Source organism: Triturus cristatus, chromosome 3_2 (assembly GCF_964204655.1).
Source record: "Triturus cristatus chromosome 3_2, aTriCri1.1, whole genome shotgun sequence".
Taxonomy (NCBI): Eukaryota; Metazoa; Chordata; class Amphibia; order Caudata; family Salamandridae; genus Triturus; species Triturus cristatus.
The window spans coordinates 926,285,478-926,300,495 of NC_140584.1; the positions used below are offsets into that span (position 1 = coordinate 926,285,478).

Consider the following 15,018-nt stretch of genomic DNA (forward strand, 5'->3'; position numbering starts at 1 on the left):
GATGACTGCAGGAGAGGCAGACTGGCAGAGACATATAAAATAATGGCTAGCGCTAGCAGCAGTAGTTGCGAAATGGAATGTAGCAAAAAAATGGGGGGCAACCATCATTCAGACAGTGGAGGAATGGGAAAATTATTTAGACTGGTGCTAGCAAGCAGCACTCGCGATATACAACAGTAGAGGGTGCCCTAAAAAAGGGGAGAACATTTTGGGGGCCTGGTAGACATACAGAGGCTTATGAGACGGACACTGTGATGTAACATGATTATTGCTAGTCAAGATTACCATAAGTCATCACATGAACAGTTCTAAAAATGTGAAAACGGAATGATGTTGCAATATATTTGCTCCTTGTATGTACAAATTAATGTATACGTACCAATAAAAATAGTTTAAAAAAAAAAAAACAATGAAAAATCTGTGGATAAGGATTAGTCAAGCTAGTTCATATGAAACTGTTAATCTGCTCTGGTTTCTGTCTAGATCCATGGTTCTTAACCTATGGCCCAGGGATCACTGGGGCTCTGCTGGGGCTCTGCAATGCTTACTAAGGATGTCTATGAATATTAAATAATAATAAAAGGTTAATAAAGCACAAATAAAGAAGCAAAATGTAAAACAGAAAATTCTGATGGCATCTACCTGAAGATTACTCAACTTCTGAATATCCCAGGAGCTACTCTGGGTCCAGGAACTTTTCTCCAATGGTTCTCTTGTGCTCGCAAGAGACGCCAGCTCCAAGTCAGCCTCTCATGTGGCACTGCGTTATGTCACTGGTGCTATAAAGCGACCCTGTCAGCATACGTTCTCTTTTTTCTGTGCCATTGTCGCTTTCCGGACTAACTCTCTTCAGGAAAAGGCAATAGTTATTCAACGATTTCTCTTGATTTTATTTGTATTCAGGTGCAGTTGTCATCAAACTGTCTCAACTGAAATGATCTGGTTTCAAACTGTGCAGAGATTGTGTGGGTCAGATGTCTATTGCGGATGCTCTCAAAATCTGCCTCTGGTGCCTGGGTTCGGTCTGTGATGTTCGTATTTGTGGATCTGGTCAAGTTGCATCCCAAGGCTCTGAAGGAATTGAAGGCCAAGATGTTTATTCCCTGGACTTAAGATGAAAGACGGGGGTCATCGGGAGTCATGCCCTGGCCTAGATCATGATCACCTTCTTCTCTATCTTCTAAAACATCTCACAAGGTGGAGAGGACAAAGATCCATTAGGACACTCTTCTGACTCCACATCCATCAATGCCAACAGGCAGGCAACCTTTCTTGCTGCTTTCATGAAAGCCTAATTTGAAGGGATTTCCTGTGATGCCTCAAAGGGAGGCACAGATGCTTTTAGAGAGAATGAATTTTCATGGGCCAGGTTGATCTTCAAGACAATATGAAGGTAATGGCCAGTCAAATCTAGACCTGCCACATGAGCATCTTAAAGTTGCCAGACACTTTTTCAGAATGGGATCTCCTATCTCCCTCAGGCATTCCTCCTCCAAAGTCACTTTCTACCATGAAGTGGTCCGTAAAGGTGGATATGGTCAACGTACAACTACAATTAACAGGAGTAAAGTCTAACATTCTGACAGAGGTCCTTCATTCCTCCACCCATACCTTTGAACATCTTCTCCCAATCAATGAGGCTTTCCCTGACCTTATTTTAGCGATTTGGGAGAAAGCAACCACCTCTACAGCAGTTTATAGATCAGTTGCTGGAGGGTATAAGCCAGTACCGGAAGATCCTACCTTTCTGCCCACCCATCTCCTGAAAATCAAGTGGTTCAAGCCTCACGCACTTCGAAAATGACTCCAGGATCATTTTCATCTACCCCAGCAGATAGGAAATCAAAGAAGATGGACCAAAATGCAAAGAAAATCTTCTCAGCATGGCATTAGAATTTCCTAACGTCACTTACTTGCTAGGAAGATAAATTCATGCTTTGCTGGACTCTGCCCAAGCTGTTGCCCCCAGATTGTTAGAAGATGTAAGAGAACATTTCTCGAAGTTGATTACAGACTGGCAAGCTGCAGCAAAGCAAGTCATCTAGTCAGACCTGACACAGCTGATGCAGTGGCCAGAGTTATGGTCACGTTGGTAACACTTTGTCCCCATGCTAGGCTCAAGAACTTTGGATTCTCCCATGATGTCCAATCTACTTTAATGGACCTTTCCTGTGATGGTGCTCACCTTTTTGGTGCAAAGCCTGACTCTGCTCTAGAATACTTTAAGGGCAGCACAGCTACAGCCAAATCCTTAGGTCTTCAAACTCAAATGAAAGACTACAGGCAGTTCAGAAAGTTTTGAGTCTTTATCCATGGATTTTACTTTCGAGGCAGACAACAATGCGACCTGCTGCAACAACCTAACCCGTTCTACAGACAGCACAGAGGGCGGGATTCATGAAAACATTGGGCACTTCCTATTCCTCCTCTTCCCCAGCCACAATAGGAAAGCAGCCCTTATTCTGTTCTATCTGAGAACACTCTACCAGTTGTCCACAAACATTGGAGTCCATCACTTTAGACCTTTGGGTCTTACAGATTGTACAAATTGAGGTATGCCCTACTCTTTGAAGAACTGCAGCCTCCCATACCTCCTTGCTTGGGTACTCTCCCACTGAACCATTTTCAAATCTTTCAACAGTAAGTCCAATCCCTTCTACTCAAGGGTGCAGTGAGATTGGTTCCAGTGCAGAAAAACTGACAGGGATGCTACTGCAGGTATTCCCTGCATTTCACCAAGGACAGCGGTCTAAGTCTAATCCTAGACCTCATGATTTTGAACTGGTTCCTCAAAAAGGAAGAATTCTAAATGCTGTCCTTCGCTCGGGTTCTGCTTAGGCTGAACACGGAAGACTGGATGGTGTCTGTCCTGCAGGATTTCTGTTTCCACTTCCCTCTCCTCCAGACGCACAGGATCCATCTCCACTTCACGTTTGGATCTGACCACTCTGTTTGCGGTCCTTTTGTTTGCCAAACTTCAGCTTGGCGAGCCTTCACAAAGGTGATGGCATTGGAAGTAGCTCACCTCAGAAGGAAGAGAATTATCATTTTCCCTTACCTTGATGACTGGCTACCCAAGGACATGCCTCCAGAATTGGAAAACAATGAATTGAGCCTTTCCACCATCTCAGAGGGTTTAAGATATTTGGGCACTGATTCCAATGTTTCTGAGTGGAGTAGTCAGTCCAGCCCTGATGATCTTGCACTTGATAGATCTGCTAGCCTCCTGCAGTCTGTTGGTCATATATGCACACCCGCACATGGGGACCCTCCAATGGTGTTTCCGCAAAAGGGGGTTCAAACACAAAGGATATCTTTAAGCATTCATCAAGATCTCAAGAGATGCTGCAGGAGATCTAAAATGGTGGATTGTGAGCAGCAACCTGTCTCAAGGGAGACCTTTTCACTGTCTTCCGCTGGTGGCAACAGAGATCACAAATGCCTCCACCCTAGGATGGGAAACTTATTTGGAGGAACTGGATATCAGAGGAATCTGCTCTCCAGAAGAACAAATGTTACACATCAGTCTGTTGAAATTGTGGGTGATATGTCTGGCTCTCAAGACCTTCCTCCACTCCCTTTCCTTCATGGGCTGTCTGTCCAGGTCTTAACGGACAGCACAATCTTGATGTGGTACATCAACAAACAGGTAGTGGTGTTGTCTTCTCTGCAGAGAAGTTCTACAGCTCTGGTCCTAGGCTCAGGGCAATCAGATTTGTGTGGTAGCAAATCACCTAGTAAGAGTTCTCAACGTGTGAGCAGACGGTCTCAGCCGGTGTCATGTGGCCCACCTCGAGTGGCGCCTTCACTAAGGGGTGGTTCAGGACATCATCCAATTATGGAGGATTCCTCATTTGGATCTATTTGCCACTCACAAGAACGCTCACTGTCCGAAATGATGTGCCCCCTAAGTATCCAATGCAAGGAACATTTGGGGATGCATTTCATCTTAAGTGGACTGCTTCACTCCTGTACGCATTTCCCCCTACTCTTTATTCCTAGAGTGTTGAGGACCATTTGCCTAGACTGGGCCCAAGTAATCCTATTAACCCCAGACTGGCCTCGAAGGGTGTTGTATGAAGACCTTGTTTATCTCTGAGTGCCTTCCACTCAATCTTCCTCACAGGGTAGACCTTGTCCCTGTCTCAGTCACAGGGGCAGGTTCTACACTCCAACCTCCAGGATGTCCACCTGCACGCCTGGAGATCGAGCAGGGCAACCTGAATTAATTCTCTTTATCCCCTGTAGTGGTGGACAATTCTATCCTCTTTATGCCTCTCCAACAAGACTGTTTATTCTAGCAGATGGCCCAATTTGTCAACCAGTGTACAGACATGACCCTAGATCCCCTCAAGACTCATTTGTCCGAAAGCCTCTGTTTTGCCCTTTATTTAACCCACCAAGGCTCATCAGTTGCAACAGTTAAAGGCTATTTGTTAGCCTTGACTGCTTTCTTGCATTTGCTTGATAAACCTTCTCTGTTTAAACCCCCCGTTGTCTTCCTATTCCTAAAGGGTCTTAAAAATAGATACCCTATATTAACTTTATTGTGCCGCTGTGAGGCACATACTTGATGTGTTCTTCATTTGAGCTCTTACATGATTGTCCTTCAAGACGGTTTTCATAATTGCCATCATGTCAGCTTGACGTGTCAACGAGCTACAGGCGGAGTGTGAAGCAAACCTTCACTACTTTCTTGATAAGCTGGTGTTACGAATCAGTTCTTCCTTCTTCCCTAAAGTTGTTACTTTCTTCCACTGGGGTCAGTTCATCACTTTCCACCTTCTATCCTCCGAACAATATGAAGGAGGAAGAAAGGCTGCATAGACTTGACCACAAAAGAGCAGTCAGCTTCTACAAAAAATCTGAGAGCTCACCCTCCATGACTAGCTCTTTGAGAGGTTTTCAATAAATCAATGGAAAGACTGTTCACAACACTGTCCAGATGGTTCCTCTTGTGTATCAAGACATGCTACTCCATGACACAAGGATCAGCCTGAGGGTATATGTGCTCATTTTACATGAGCTAAATCCTCTACTTCTGCTCTAGCTAAGAGGGCGAGGGGGACCTCTCGCAGATATCTGCAAAACAGCAATTTGATCCACCCGTCATACTTTTGCAAAGCACTATTGTTTAGATTCTGAAGTGAGAAGGGATGGTCACTTCACCCGCTCAGTTGTTCAGTGCTTCTTGGTTTTGTAAGCCATGCTATCACCGCTCGGTGTGGTACTGCTTACAAAATCTATTTAAAAGGCGATGAATCTGAAGGTAGCTGTAGGAAGCAGACTCTTTATATGATATATCAAAATGAGATATATCACGTAAAGAGTCCAGGGGTTCTCTTATAAGTGGACATGGGCATGCTATGGCAATCCCAAGGTGCTCTTCTAGGGGGTAGTATGGTCAAGCAGCCTTGGTCTTATCACAGAGGAGTACATATGCAAATACACACAATAGTCCATAAATGAAACCTGATTCAATAAGGAGATCCCCACCAATTTATAAAAATAACACGTATCTTTATACAAGTTTAGGCACCAGAAGCACATTGTTCAGGTAAGAACTTTTTAAATAGAAATTCTTTTCAGTTCAAGAAGTCAACACTTTTACACTTCGGTTCTTGCGATGTTGGGGGACGTCTTGACACCTTTTCTCCTTTTCACTTCGGAATGGACATCCGGGTGCAGAGGGTCTGTAGGGTGTCTGGTGTCTCCATCCGACAACACTTGCGGTTGAGGGGGCCTGCACTCGGAGGCTGCAGGTAACTTTGGAGAGTTAACTAGGAGGGCGGCTTGGAGACCATGCTGACACCATTGGCTGTGGTGCATGGCTGCGTTGGGTTTTAGTGGGTGCAGAGTCCTTGCGGTGGTTCTTTTGCTGTCTGCGGGGTACGGTTCTGCTGTCCCTCGGGAGGTCTTGGTTCCTGGCGAAGTGTTGGCAGGTCAACCGGACTTTGGGCACTCAGCAGCTGCAGAATAAGTCCACCCTTGGTGCAATTGGTGAAGTCAGCAGCAGGCCAGCAGGGTTGGCGCAAAGTCAGTGCTGGGTCTTCTGTTCTTGCTGTGTGACTCTACACGTCCGCCTTCTTTTTTTCAGGTGTGCAGGATCGGATTTCCTTGTGCCAGGGGCTCCCCTAAATACTGGATTTATGGGCGTCCGGGGAGTGTATGGTAGTAGCCAATCGACTACTTACCCTTGGGGTCACTACACTCCCTGTATTACCACGTGCTGTGGGAAGTGGGCGTAACACTGTTCCAGACTTTCTAAGTATGCCAACACAAAGATGGCCACAACTGAAAAATCATACCCACATCATGTTAGACCACCTGAGTGGTGGTACTAGCCTGGGGGGTGGGCACAGCTATCTCACTAGCTAATTCCCTGCCTGTCCAGAAGCCAAAGGGGGTCTGGACAAAGGAGGGTGGGCCTCCACTCCTGTGAGGAGAGCCAGATTCGCTTTTCAAAGGGAGAAGCTTCTTTGAAGCTTGTCGGCATGGGTGTGCTAAACAGTAGGTCATCCTAAGAGAGGGGGTGTGAACACCTTCTTCCCGAGTAGGCTTTGTTTCGGAGCTCTTGAGAGCAAAGACCCTCACCCTGGGAGTTCAGAAATCTGTTTCGGACCAATCAGCCAACTCACCAGAGGTTGGTAGGTTTTCAGGGGCACCTCTAAGGTGACCTCCATGTGTATGTATTTACAAATCCACCTCTGGAATCAGAGTGAGTTTATTAATAGGAGATGTTTGATACCAAAAATCCCTATTTTCAGTGAAGCCGTCATGTAGTTGGGGAACTCGCTTTGATCAGTGTCAAGCACATGTTCTAAAATATCTTCCCGGTTCACTTGCACTAGCAGTGATGGAACTGACCAGCAAAGTGGCATATCTGCTCATGCATGTATGCCCTCAAATGTGATACTAAACACCCTGCCTTAAGGCTGTAAGGCCTGCTGTAGGGGTGACTTACAAGTACTACATGCAGTGTTAAGGGATCTGGCACAGAGGGATGTGTTATCATTTTTGTCTGCACCAAAACATGCAGCCTGCAATAGCCTCCCTGCAGGAGTTTGGTGAGGGGTCGCATAGGGTGGCACAATTTGTGCTGCAGCACATTGGAAACCCTCTTTAGTACATCAGACCTTAGGTACCAGGGGGTACCACTTACTAGGGACTCTCCGAGGGTGCTAAAGGTATTGCCAAGTTAGGGAAACAATTGTACAGTTTTCGGAAAGAGAAATGGCACTTAGCAGGAACCCAGTGCACTTCCAGTCGAAATTACATAATGTACTAGGCAAAATGTGGGGGTGAACATGTCAAAGAGGAGTACTTCCCTACAGTAGATGAATTCATCAGAAGAACAAATTACTTACCTTTGGTAACACTTTTTCTGGTGGAGGCAATCTCTACCTGCAGATTCCTCACTGATCTACCCTCCGCCCCATCGCATTGTTTAAATTTTGCCGTTATGACTGTATACATGAAATAAATATACTTCTGCATTTTATGTAATATACTTGTATAGAAAATATTGAGACCGGCACCTATCTTAGTTGAGGTGATATCACCCGTTGGTCTTGAAACTTATGTCAGCAAGCTGGCCCTTTATGGTTTCAGTGACCTCACACGGTGACGCATGCGAGGCTGACTCTGAGCCGGTGCCCCTACCAGCGTGGGAGAGCTATTGGAGGAAAGCTTCTGGGTCCAGACTGGTGCCTGGTGTAGGAAGCTGGCTCTGTATATACTATACCAAAGTGAGGTATAGTGTACACAGTCCAGTGGAACCCAAAGGTAGGCAGAGGTAAAGTTAGATAGCACCTCACGTTGTATTTTTGGTAGTGTGGTCGAGCAGTAAGGCAGTATCAGAGGACCGTGTTAAGCATTTGTTGTACACACTCGGTCAGCAAATGAATTCACACACTCAAAGACTGATTTTCAGACTAATTGTTTTTGTATAAAAATATTCTTTTGGTTTTTATATTTTCTAGAACCAAGCAAGCCTGGCACAAGTAAGCAATAAATACTTTACAGTAGTAATGCAGTTTAACAGTTTGAATTGTAATTGTATATGCACTTTGTTTTGACTTACATTATGAAGAAATGCAATTCTTTGTAAATGCAGTACATAGACTTGAATGGGCTTTTCAGTAAAATACCAGGTAAGTTACTTTTTGGATTACTTTTCTTACACAGAGTAGTATACCTAGATACTACTCTTGGGACATTTCCTGTAAACAGGTAAGTAACATCGTTTTTGTTAATCAGTACAATTTTAAAGAATTTCTTAAGGTTTTCAAACTCCACGCTTAAACTTTTCCAAGAAAAACAGTCCATGTTATCCGATGGAGAAAAACAGTGTTATCGGTTTTGAGTTAAGTATTTGGTAGTGGGAATTGTTTCTGGGGGCAGACTCAGGGGTCCCCCCAGGGTCAAGGATGCACTCTAGTTACACCCTCAGCGGCACTAGAGCGGCTGGGTGCAGAGTGCTGAGGCCCAATGTTATCCAATGGGGGATAGGGGGCCTCTGGTTGGTGGCTGCTGGCGAGCAGGCCACTTGGTTTTGGTAGCCAAGCTTATGGTGCTAGACTCAGAGCAAAAGGGGATCCGATTTAGCACACACAATGCACCCTTCAGCGGTGGCTGGGGGCAGGGTGCTGTTGTCGAGTCAGGTGCAGTGTTGATTTCAATGGGGATTTTCGTTTTTGTTTTTTAGCCGCAGACTCTGTCCATGAATACTTCCAGGAGGAAACAGCTGGGCAGGTAAGTTGGAGGGCTCGGGGACGTACTTGCATCTCGGGTTCTCTTCTCCAGGGCGCAGGGCAGCTGAATGCAGGTGTATCTTTTGAGGTCAGATTTCACCTTAACGGGCCACTCGCGGTTTGGGGGGGGGGGGAGGGGGTCTCCGTGCAGAGGCTGCAGGCGACGAGGAGTCCTGGAGGGGTCAACCCCGGTGGACTCGGTCTCTGGAGAGTTAGGGGACCTCACTGGGACTGGTGAGCCACTCGTACTAGGGCCTCAGGCGACGGATGCAGTGGTGGTTCAAGGTGTTTCTTCTGAACAGAGCTGCTGTTCTCAGGAGATCCGGTCTTTGTTGAAGGCAGTCAGTCCTCCCAGGGGTTCTGGAGGTCGCTGCCTGTAGGATAAGACTATTTTTTGTGCAGGATCTCTGGAAACTGCAGATGGACAGGTAGGGCTGGGGCCAAGTCAGTTGTTCTATGTAGTCTCCTCTGCTGGGCGTCTTCTTTCGTGCTTTCTTCTTAGGTTGCGGGAATCTGAGTTCTTGGTTCAGGGCTGCCCCCTAAATACTGTATTTAGGGGATGTTTTAGGGTCTTGAGGTCAGTAGCCAATGGGCTTGGTGTGGTGGGGGAGTGAGCACAATCCCTAATCATGATTGGGGAGTGCCTGCCATCTGTGAGATGGCGGGCACTGAAGAGTGGGCTTCACCTCGCCTGCCCCACCTGAGGGGTGGTGTTGACAGAGGTGGGCAACCTTCTGGGCTGGCTAGTTTTTCCCGCCGAAGAGGGGAAACAGGAAGGGGGCCTGCTCCTGATAGCAGGAGAGGCTGGGGTGTTGCATTACAAAAGCTGCCAGGCCTTTGAAGCACCCCTGCCACAGATGGCTCTTCCTGGCCTGGGGGAGGTGTTAACATCTCCGCCCAGGAAAGGCTTTGTTTCTGGGCTCCAGAAGTGAAGGCTCCTACCCTAGGGTCCAGAAACATGTCTCGTGGTGGCAGGCTGGTGTGTACCAGTCAGGGAACCCACCAGAGGCTGGTTGTTTTTTTAGTGGTCATCTCTTAGATGCCCTCTGTGTGCATTTTTCGTGTGGGTTTAATGTGCTGAGCAGTTTGATACCAAACTTCTCAGTTTTCAGTGTAGCCATTATGGTGCTGTGGAGTTCATAATGACCACCTCCCAGCACCATATACTCTTAATGGCAGCACTGCAAAATGTCTAAGAATGGACTTAGACACTGTAGGGGTACACGGCTCATGCACCTGTACCCTCACCACTGGCATAGGGCACCCAGCTGGAGGTGTTACTGATCTATGCCAGGGCATTGGGTTGTAGTGTGCAGTGTGCCATGTTGACTCTTCACTTTGTTCTGCATCAAAACACGCAGCCTTAAAAAAAAAAATGTGTTTGTGCGTATATACACACGTACAGGACCTCTAAGGGTGGCACAGTAAGTGCTGCAGCCCTCAGAGGTCTTCGCTGGGTACCTGTGGTACCATTTACCAGCGGCTGACCTGTGGCCAGAGATGCCAAATGGGTTAGTTTTGTGGGAAGAACACAGGCTCTGAGAACCTGATTGGCAGGGACCTAGGCCACATCAAGTGAAAGTGCATCAGTAGTCTGGCAAAAAGTAGGGGGGGATACTGCAATAGGAACCCACTTTCCTAAACCTGGGATATACAAAAGGTGAGGAGTCTGCAGGGAGATAGTGTATCCGCCAGATAAAGTGTTACCAAAGGTAAGTAACTTGTTCTTTTAAAATGTTCTGGAAATGTGATTCCAGTAATTGTGTGGGTCTTCTGATTCCAATAGTGATTAAGTGGGGGTCCACAGAAGCCAAAAAGTTAAGAACCTCTGGTCTAGATCACTTAGATTAATTTTCCTGGCTTTGCTGACTGTCCCTTTCACCGCTCCTTTAACAGTCTGTGAGGCTCTTGCTTCCTGGATTCAAAATAGCAGTGCTTTGTTTAATTTACTGCATCGTTAAGTGCCACCTTTTTTGTAATATTTCACTTCAGTGTATTTTCATTAGTTATGGGAAACTTAGTTTTAACAGTGATGTATTGCATATGCAGGTTCTACGAGCAGCAGAACAAGCTCATCTTTGGGCTGAGCTGGTGTTTCTGTATGACAAGTACGAAGAATATGACAATGCCATTATCACCATGATGAATCATCCAACAGATGCATGGAAAGAAGGACAGTTCAAAGATATCATCACCAAGGTAGTGTTGGATTCACAAGTAGCCATTCCTGTCTGATTAACAGCTGATGCAAACCTTGTTTAAGTAAAACTTTTGATTTAAAAAAAATTAAGTGGAATTCTACTGTTAACGACCAATTAAGGGGTTAGGTATTACCTGTTGCTTTACACATGGACAGGGTGTTTTTTTAGTGGAATTACTTGTGATTGTCAATTGATAGTTGCTTTCTCGTTTTGCAGGTGGCCAACGTTGAGCTGTATTATAGGGCTATTCAGTTTTACCTGGAATTCAAACCTCTGTTACTTAATGATCTTCTTATGGTTCTCTCCCCTCGACTGGATCACAGCCGTGCAGTCAACTACTTCAGTAAGGTAATTAAGCTTGCAATCAACCACAAACTTTGATTTAATGCACCTTGAAAAAACCTGTTAAACATTTCTAGTTAGTGGTAATTTTGCAGTTTGGTAAGAGTTGTTAAGTATATGGTGTTTTTGTTTTCAACACAACTTTATTTTCCATTTTAGGTCAAGCAGCTGCCATTGGTTAAACCATACTTGCGATCAGTCCAGAACCACAACAACAAATCTGTGAATGAGTCTCTCAATAATCTCTTCATAACTGAAGAAGATTACCAGGTAAGAAGTGTGTTTGCATGACACAGAGCTTTTCTTTTGTTACTCTGCTACTCCTCTTCTACAAGTTTCCAACTTTTTGAAACGTAAAGTTTGGCTGCAAAAGGTCAAAACAGATTTTGCCAGCGGTCCTAGACATTGTGTGTTTTGCTGACAAACTAAATTTACAATGGACTTTATTTCTTAATAGAGTTTTGCTTTGTGATTCTGTAGGATAGCCTTTCATGGGAATGAATTTTTGGTATGTGGTTCTCATGTAGTTTTAAGAATTTCTAAATCCTGTAGCTGCCATGCCTCCTTCACTGTTTGCAGTTTTGTGTTTGTTCTGAGAAAACAGCTGATTCAACTACTTTTCTTCTGCATTTTGAGTATTCATTATGAATATTTTTTTGGGGGTATTCATATATTGCAGTCCTACTCATAGGATGTTGCTTAGTGCTCTGCAAAGTACTAGGAAATATCACTCTGGTCAAGGGTTATCTTTGAAAGAGGACCGTAATTTAAAAGCAGTGAGAAGCATAACTGCGAAATGTCCAATGGCGGCTATAAGGTTATGCACATATGTTGCATTAGACTGTTGAATTGGTGGTCAGCGGTCCTGAAGGGGTTTGGAAGTGGGTAGGGAATAGAAGGGTCATAAAGGGCAAAGAAGAGAAGATTGGCCTTGTTTTCTTGTAGGCTTGAAGGTTCATGCTGCAGGTGGAAAAGCTGCGGCCTAAGAGAACCTTTTAAGCAGGGTAGTTTGTTTTACAGGTGTTTATGGCTTTGTAAATGATGTACAGTGCCTTAAATGTAATGTTGGACCTGTAGTGTGGGCTAGTGGAGATTCTTGAGTGGTTTTGATTTGGTTATATCAGTGTTCTCGAGTGATCAAATGGCAGCACTGTGGAAGGCATATTTTAGGGGAGCTGTGGTACCATTTACAAGGGGCTGACCTGTGGTCAGATGCCAATTGGGTTTAGGCTTCAATGCAGTTTTAGGGAAAGAACATAGGCCCTGGGTACCTCATTAGCAGGAGGCCAGGGCACACTAAAAGTACATCAGCAATTCAGCAAAAAGTGGGAGCAACCATGCAGAAAGAAGGCAATTTCTCACAAAGGTCAGTATAACATAGATCTATAAGCAGTAGTTCCCATCCTGTTTCCGAAAGTCAGCTCTGAATTTGTTATCCAATGTAAAGAGTTCCACATCCAGAAATACGATACTGTTCTGGCTGTATTGAAAAGTCAATCTGATATTTTACTTGCTGTTATTCAAATGTTTAAAGAAATCAAGTAGTTTGTCTGTTGTCCCTGTCCATATCACCAGATAATCGTCGATGTATCTGCCCCAGAATAGGATGGAGTCGTTCCACTCACTACCTCTAGTACTCCAGATCCACTCTTCCTCCAACCTGCCCATAAACAGGTTAGCAAACGAGGGGGAACATTGCAAACCCATAGCCACCCCCTGTGTCTGTACCACTGGTCTTTGAAAAGAAAAATATTCATCATCTAAAGATCAGTTTAGTCATCTCCAGTAACCTCTCGGTATGCTCCCATAGGCTAGCTGAACTAGAGTGGAGTATATGCCTTAAGGCATGTAGTTCCAGATCATGTTTGATAATGGTGTACAGTGCTGTGACATCAAGTGTTACCAGTATCATGTTTTCTCCCCAAATTATGTCTGTTAGAACACTCAGAATGTGTTTGGTGTCCCTTATGTAGGATGGTAGTTTGTGCACCAGCGTCTGTTGGAAAGTGTCAACGTATTCCGAAAGTCTCTCCGTGGGTCCTCCTATACCTGACACTATAGGTCTACCAGGAGGAAAAGGGAGGTTTTTGTGTATTTAGGGAAGTGTGTATATGCAGGTGATCTCGGACGTTCAACCCTGAGGTAAGTGCATTCTTTGCTATCCAGTAAGCATGAGTCATACCATTTCTTGAGATTGTGATTGATGCGACCAGTTAGGGCCCACATGGGGTTGGATGATAAATGGCAGAATGCTTGCATTCTCTAGGGTTAGCTATCAGTATGTCTAGTCACAAATGACTCCCTCTCAGACACTCCTTTCCATCTGGGCCGTTCTGGGCACAGTGCAGTTTCGGGTCTATGATCCCGAACTGCGAGTCCATGATATTCAGGCTATGATTCCGGTGTTTTGGCTTGTATCCTGGATTTTGGTGAGACTGACTTAGGCTGTTGGGCCTCATGGCCTCCAGCATCCTCCTGCATCCTTCCTGTGACACATGCCTGTTGGCATATGAGAGCTCTGCATTGGGATCTGAAGTTTCAGTTGGCACAGCAACAGGGGAATCTCTCCAACCTGGTCCAGAACGTGGATAAAAATGCAAAAGACCTGCAGTGGTGGCTGAACCGCGAATGGGTCAGCAGCAGACCTTTCTCCCGTATCCAACCAGAGCCGACTGTAGTGACAGATGTGTCACTCCTGGGCTGGGCCAGTCATCTAGGAGAGGTGGCGATCAGAGGACTATGGTCTCTTGCAGAGTCCGGGCTTCACACCAACCTGCTGGTCTATCCGGTTGGCATTAAAAGCCTTTCTTCCATCTGTTAAGGGAAGACTAGTGCGGGTGTGGTTGTGGACCCTTTGTCAAGGGGCTCTGCGCCTCTGGAAATAGCTGTAACGTCAGGTCTTTCCTCTGAGAGTTCAACACCTGATGGGGGTCTCTGAACAAACTCAGCCATCTATTCTTAGCAGATCACAAATGGCATCTCATTGCAGAGGTGATGCAAGGTATCTTTCAAGAGCGAGGAGAGCCTTGGTTAGATCTGTTCGCCACTCCAATAACACGCAACGTCAGCAGTTTTGCATGTTGGAGTTTCCAATGCAGTTCTCGCTCTGAGACACTTGTCTCAAGTGGAACTCCAGCCCTCTTAGTACAACCTCCGTAAACCACTTTTTACCCAAACAAGCTGGTTCCGACTACCCGTGCCGCCTTCCTCTTGAAGGTTGCGACACCCTTTCATGTAGGCCAAAAAATCACCTTGCCTACCTTCTTTGCTTCGCCTCACTCTTCTAAAGAAGAGGGGAGACTCCCCCAACTGGACCTAAAAATAACTTTGTCATTCTACCTTGATTATACAAGAGCTCTGGGAGGACGTTCAACTCTTTGTAGGGTATGTTGGAGCACAGAAGGCGAAGGCAAACGATGGATAGTGATCTAAATAAAGATCTGCTAAGCATTGGCCAAAAATCTGTTGGATTTCTGGGCCATCGGTAGCTACTCTAACTTTTTGTCTGCTGTGTCGGGTAATACCAACTCTGAATGACAAAACTAATATAGCTAACAGACTGAAGCAGAACTGCAAAGGAGCAGGCATTCTGAGTCATCTGCTGTGGCATTGCCCTCAATTGAAATAATATTTGTAGGCAAGGTGGTGAGACATGAGCATAATGTCAAATAATGATATACTGCAGTTTCCAACATACATTATCCCCGGCCTCCAAAACAGAC

General features: G+C 45.4%; 1 protein-coding gene across 2 annotated transcripts in view; it reads left to right on the plus strand.

Annotated features, from left to right (window-relative positions):
* Positions 1-15,018, plus strand: part of CLTC (clathrin heavy chain) — an 853,725-nt gene that overhangs the window by 654,135 nt on the left and 184,572 nt on the right. For both annotated transcript variants that reach the window (XM_085649401.1, XM_085649400.1), the window contains exons 26-28: positions 10,803-10,952; positions 11,171-11,302; positions 11,456-11,566. In XM_085649401.1, coding sequence (XP_085505527.1) covers positions 10,803-10,952; positions 11,171-11,302; positions 11,456-11,566 — 393 coding nt within the window. The remainder of the gene's footprint in view (positions 1-10,802; positions 10,953-11,170; positions 11,303-11,455; positions 11,567-15,018) is intronic.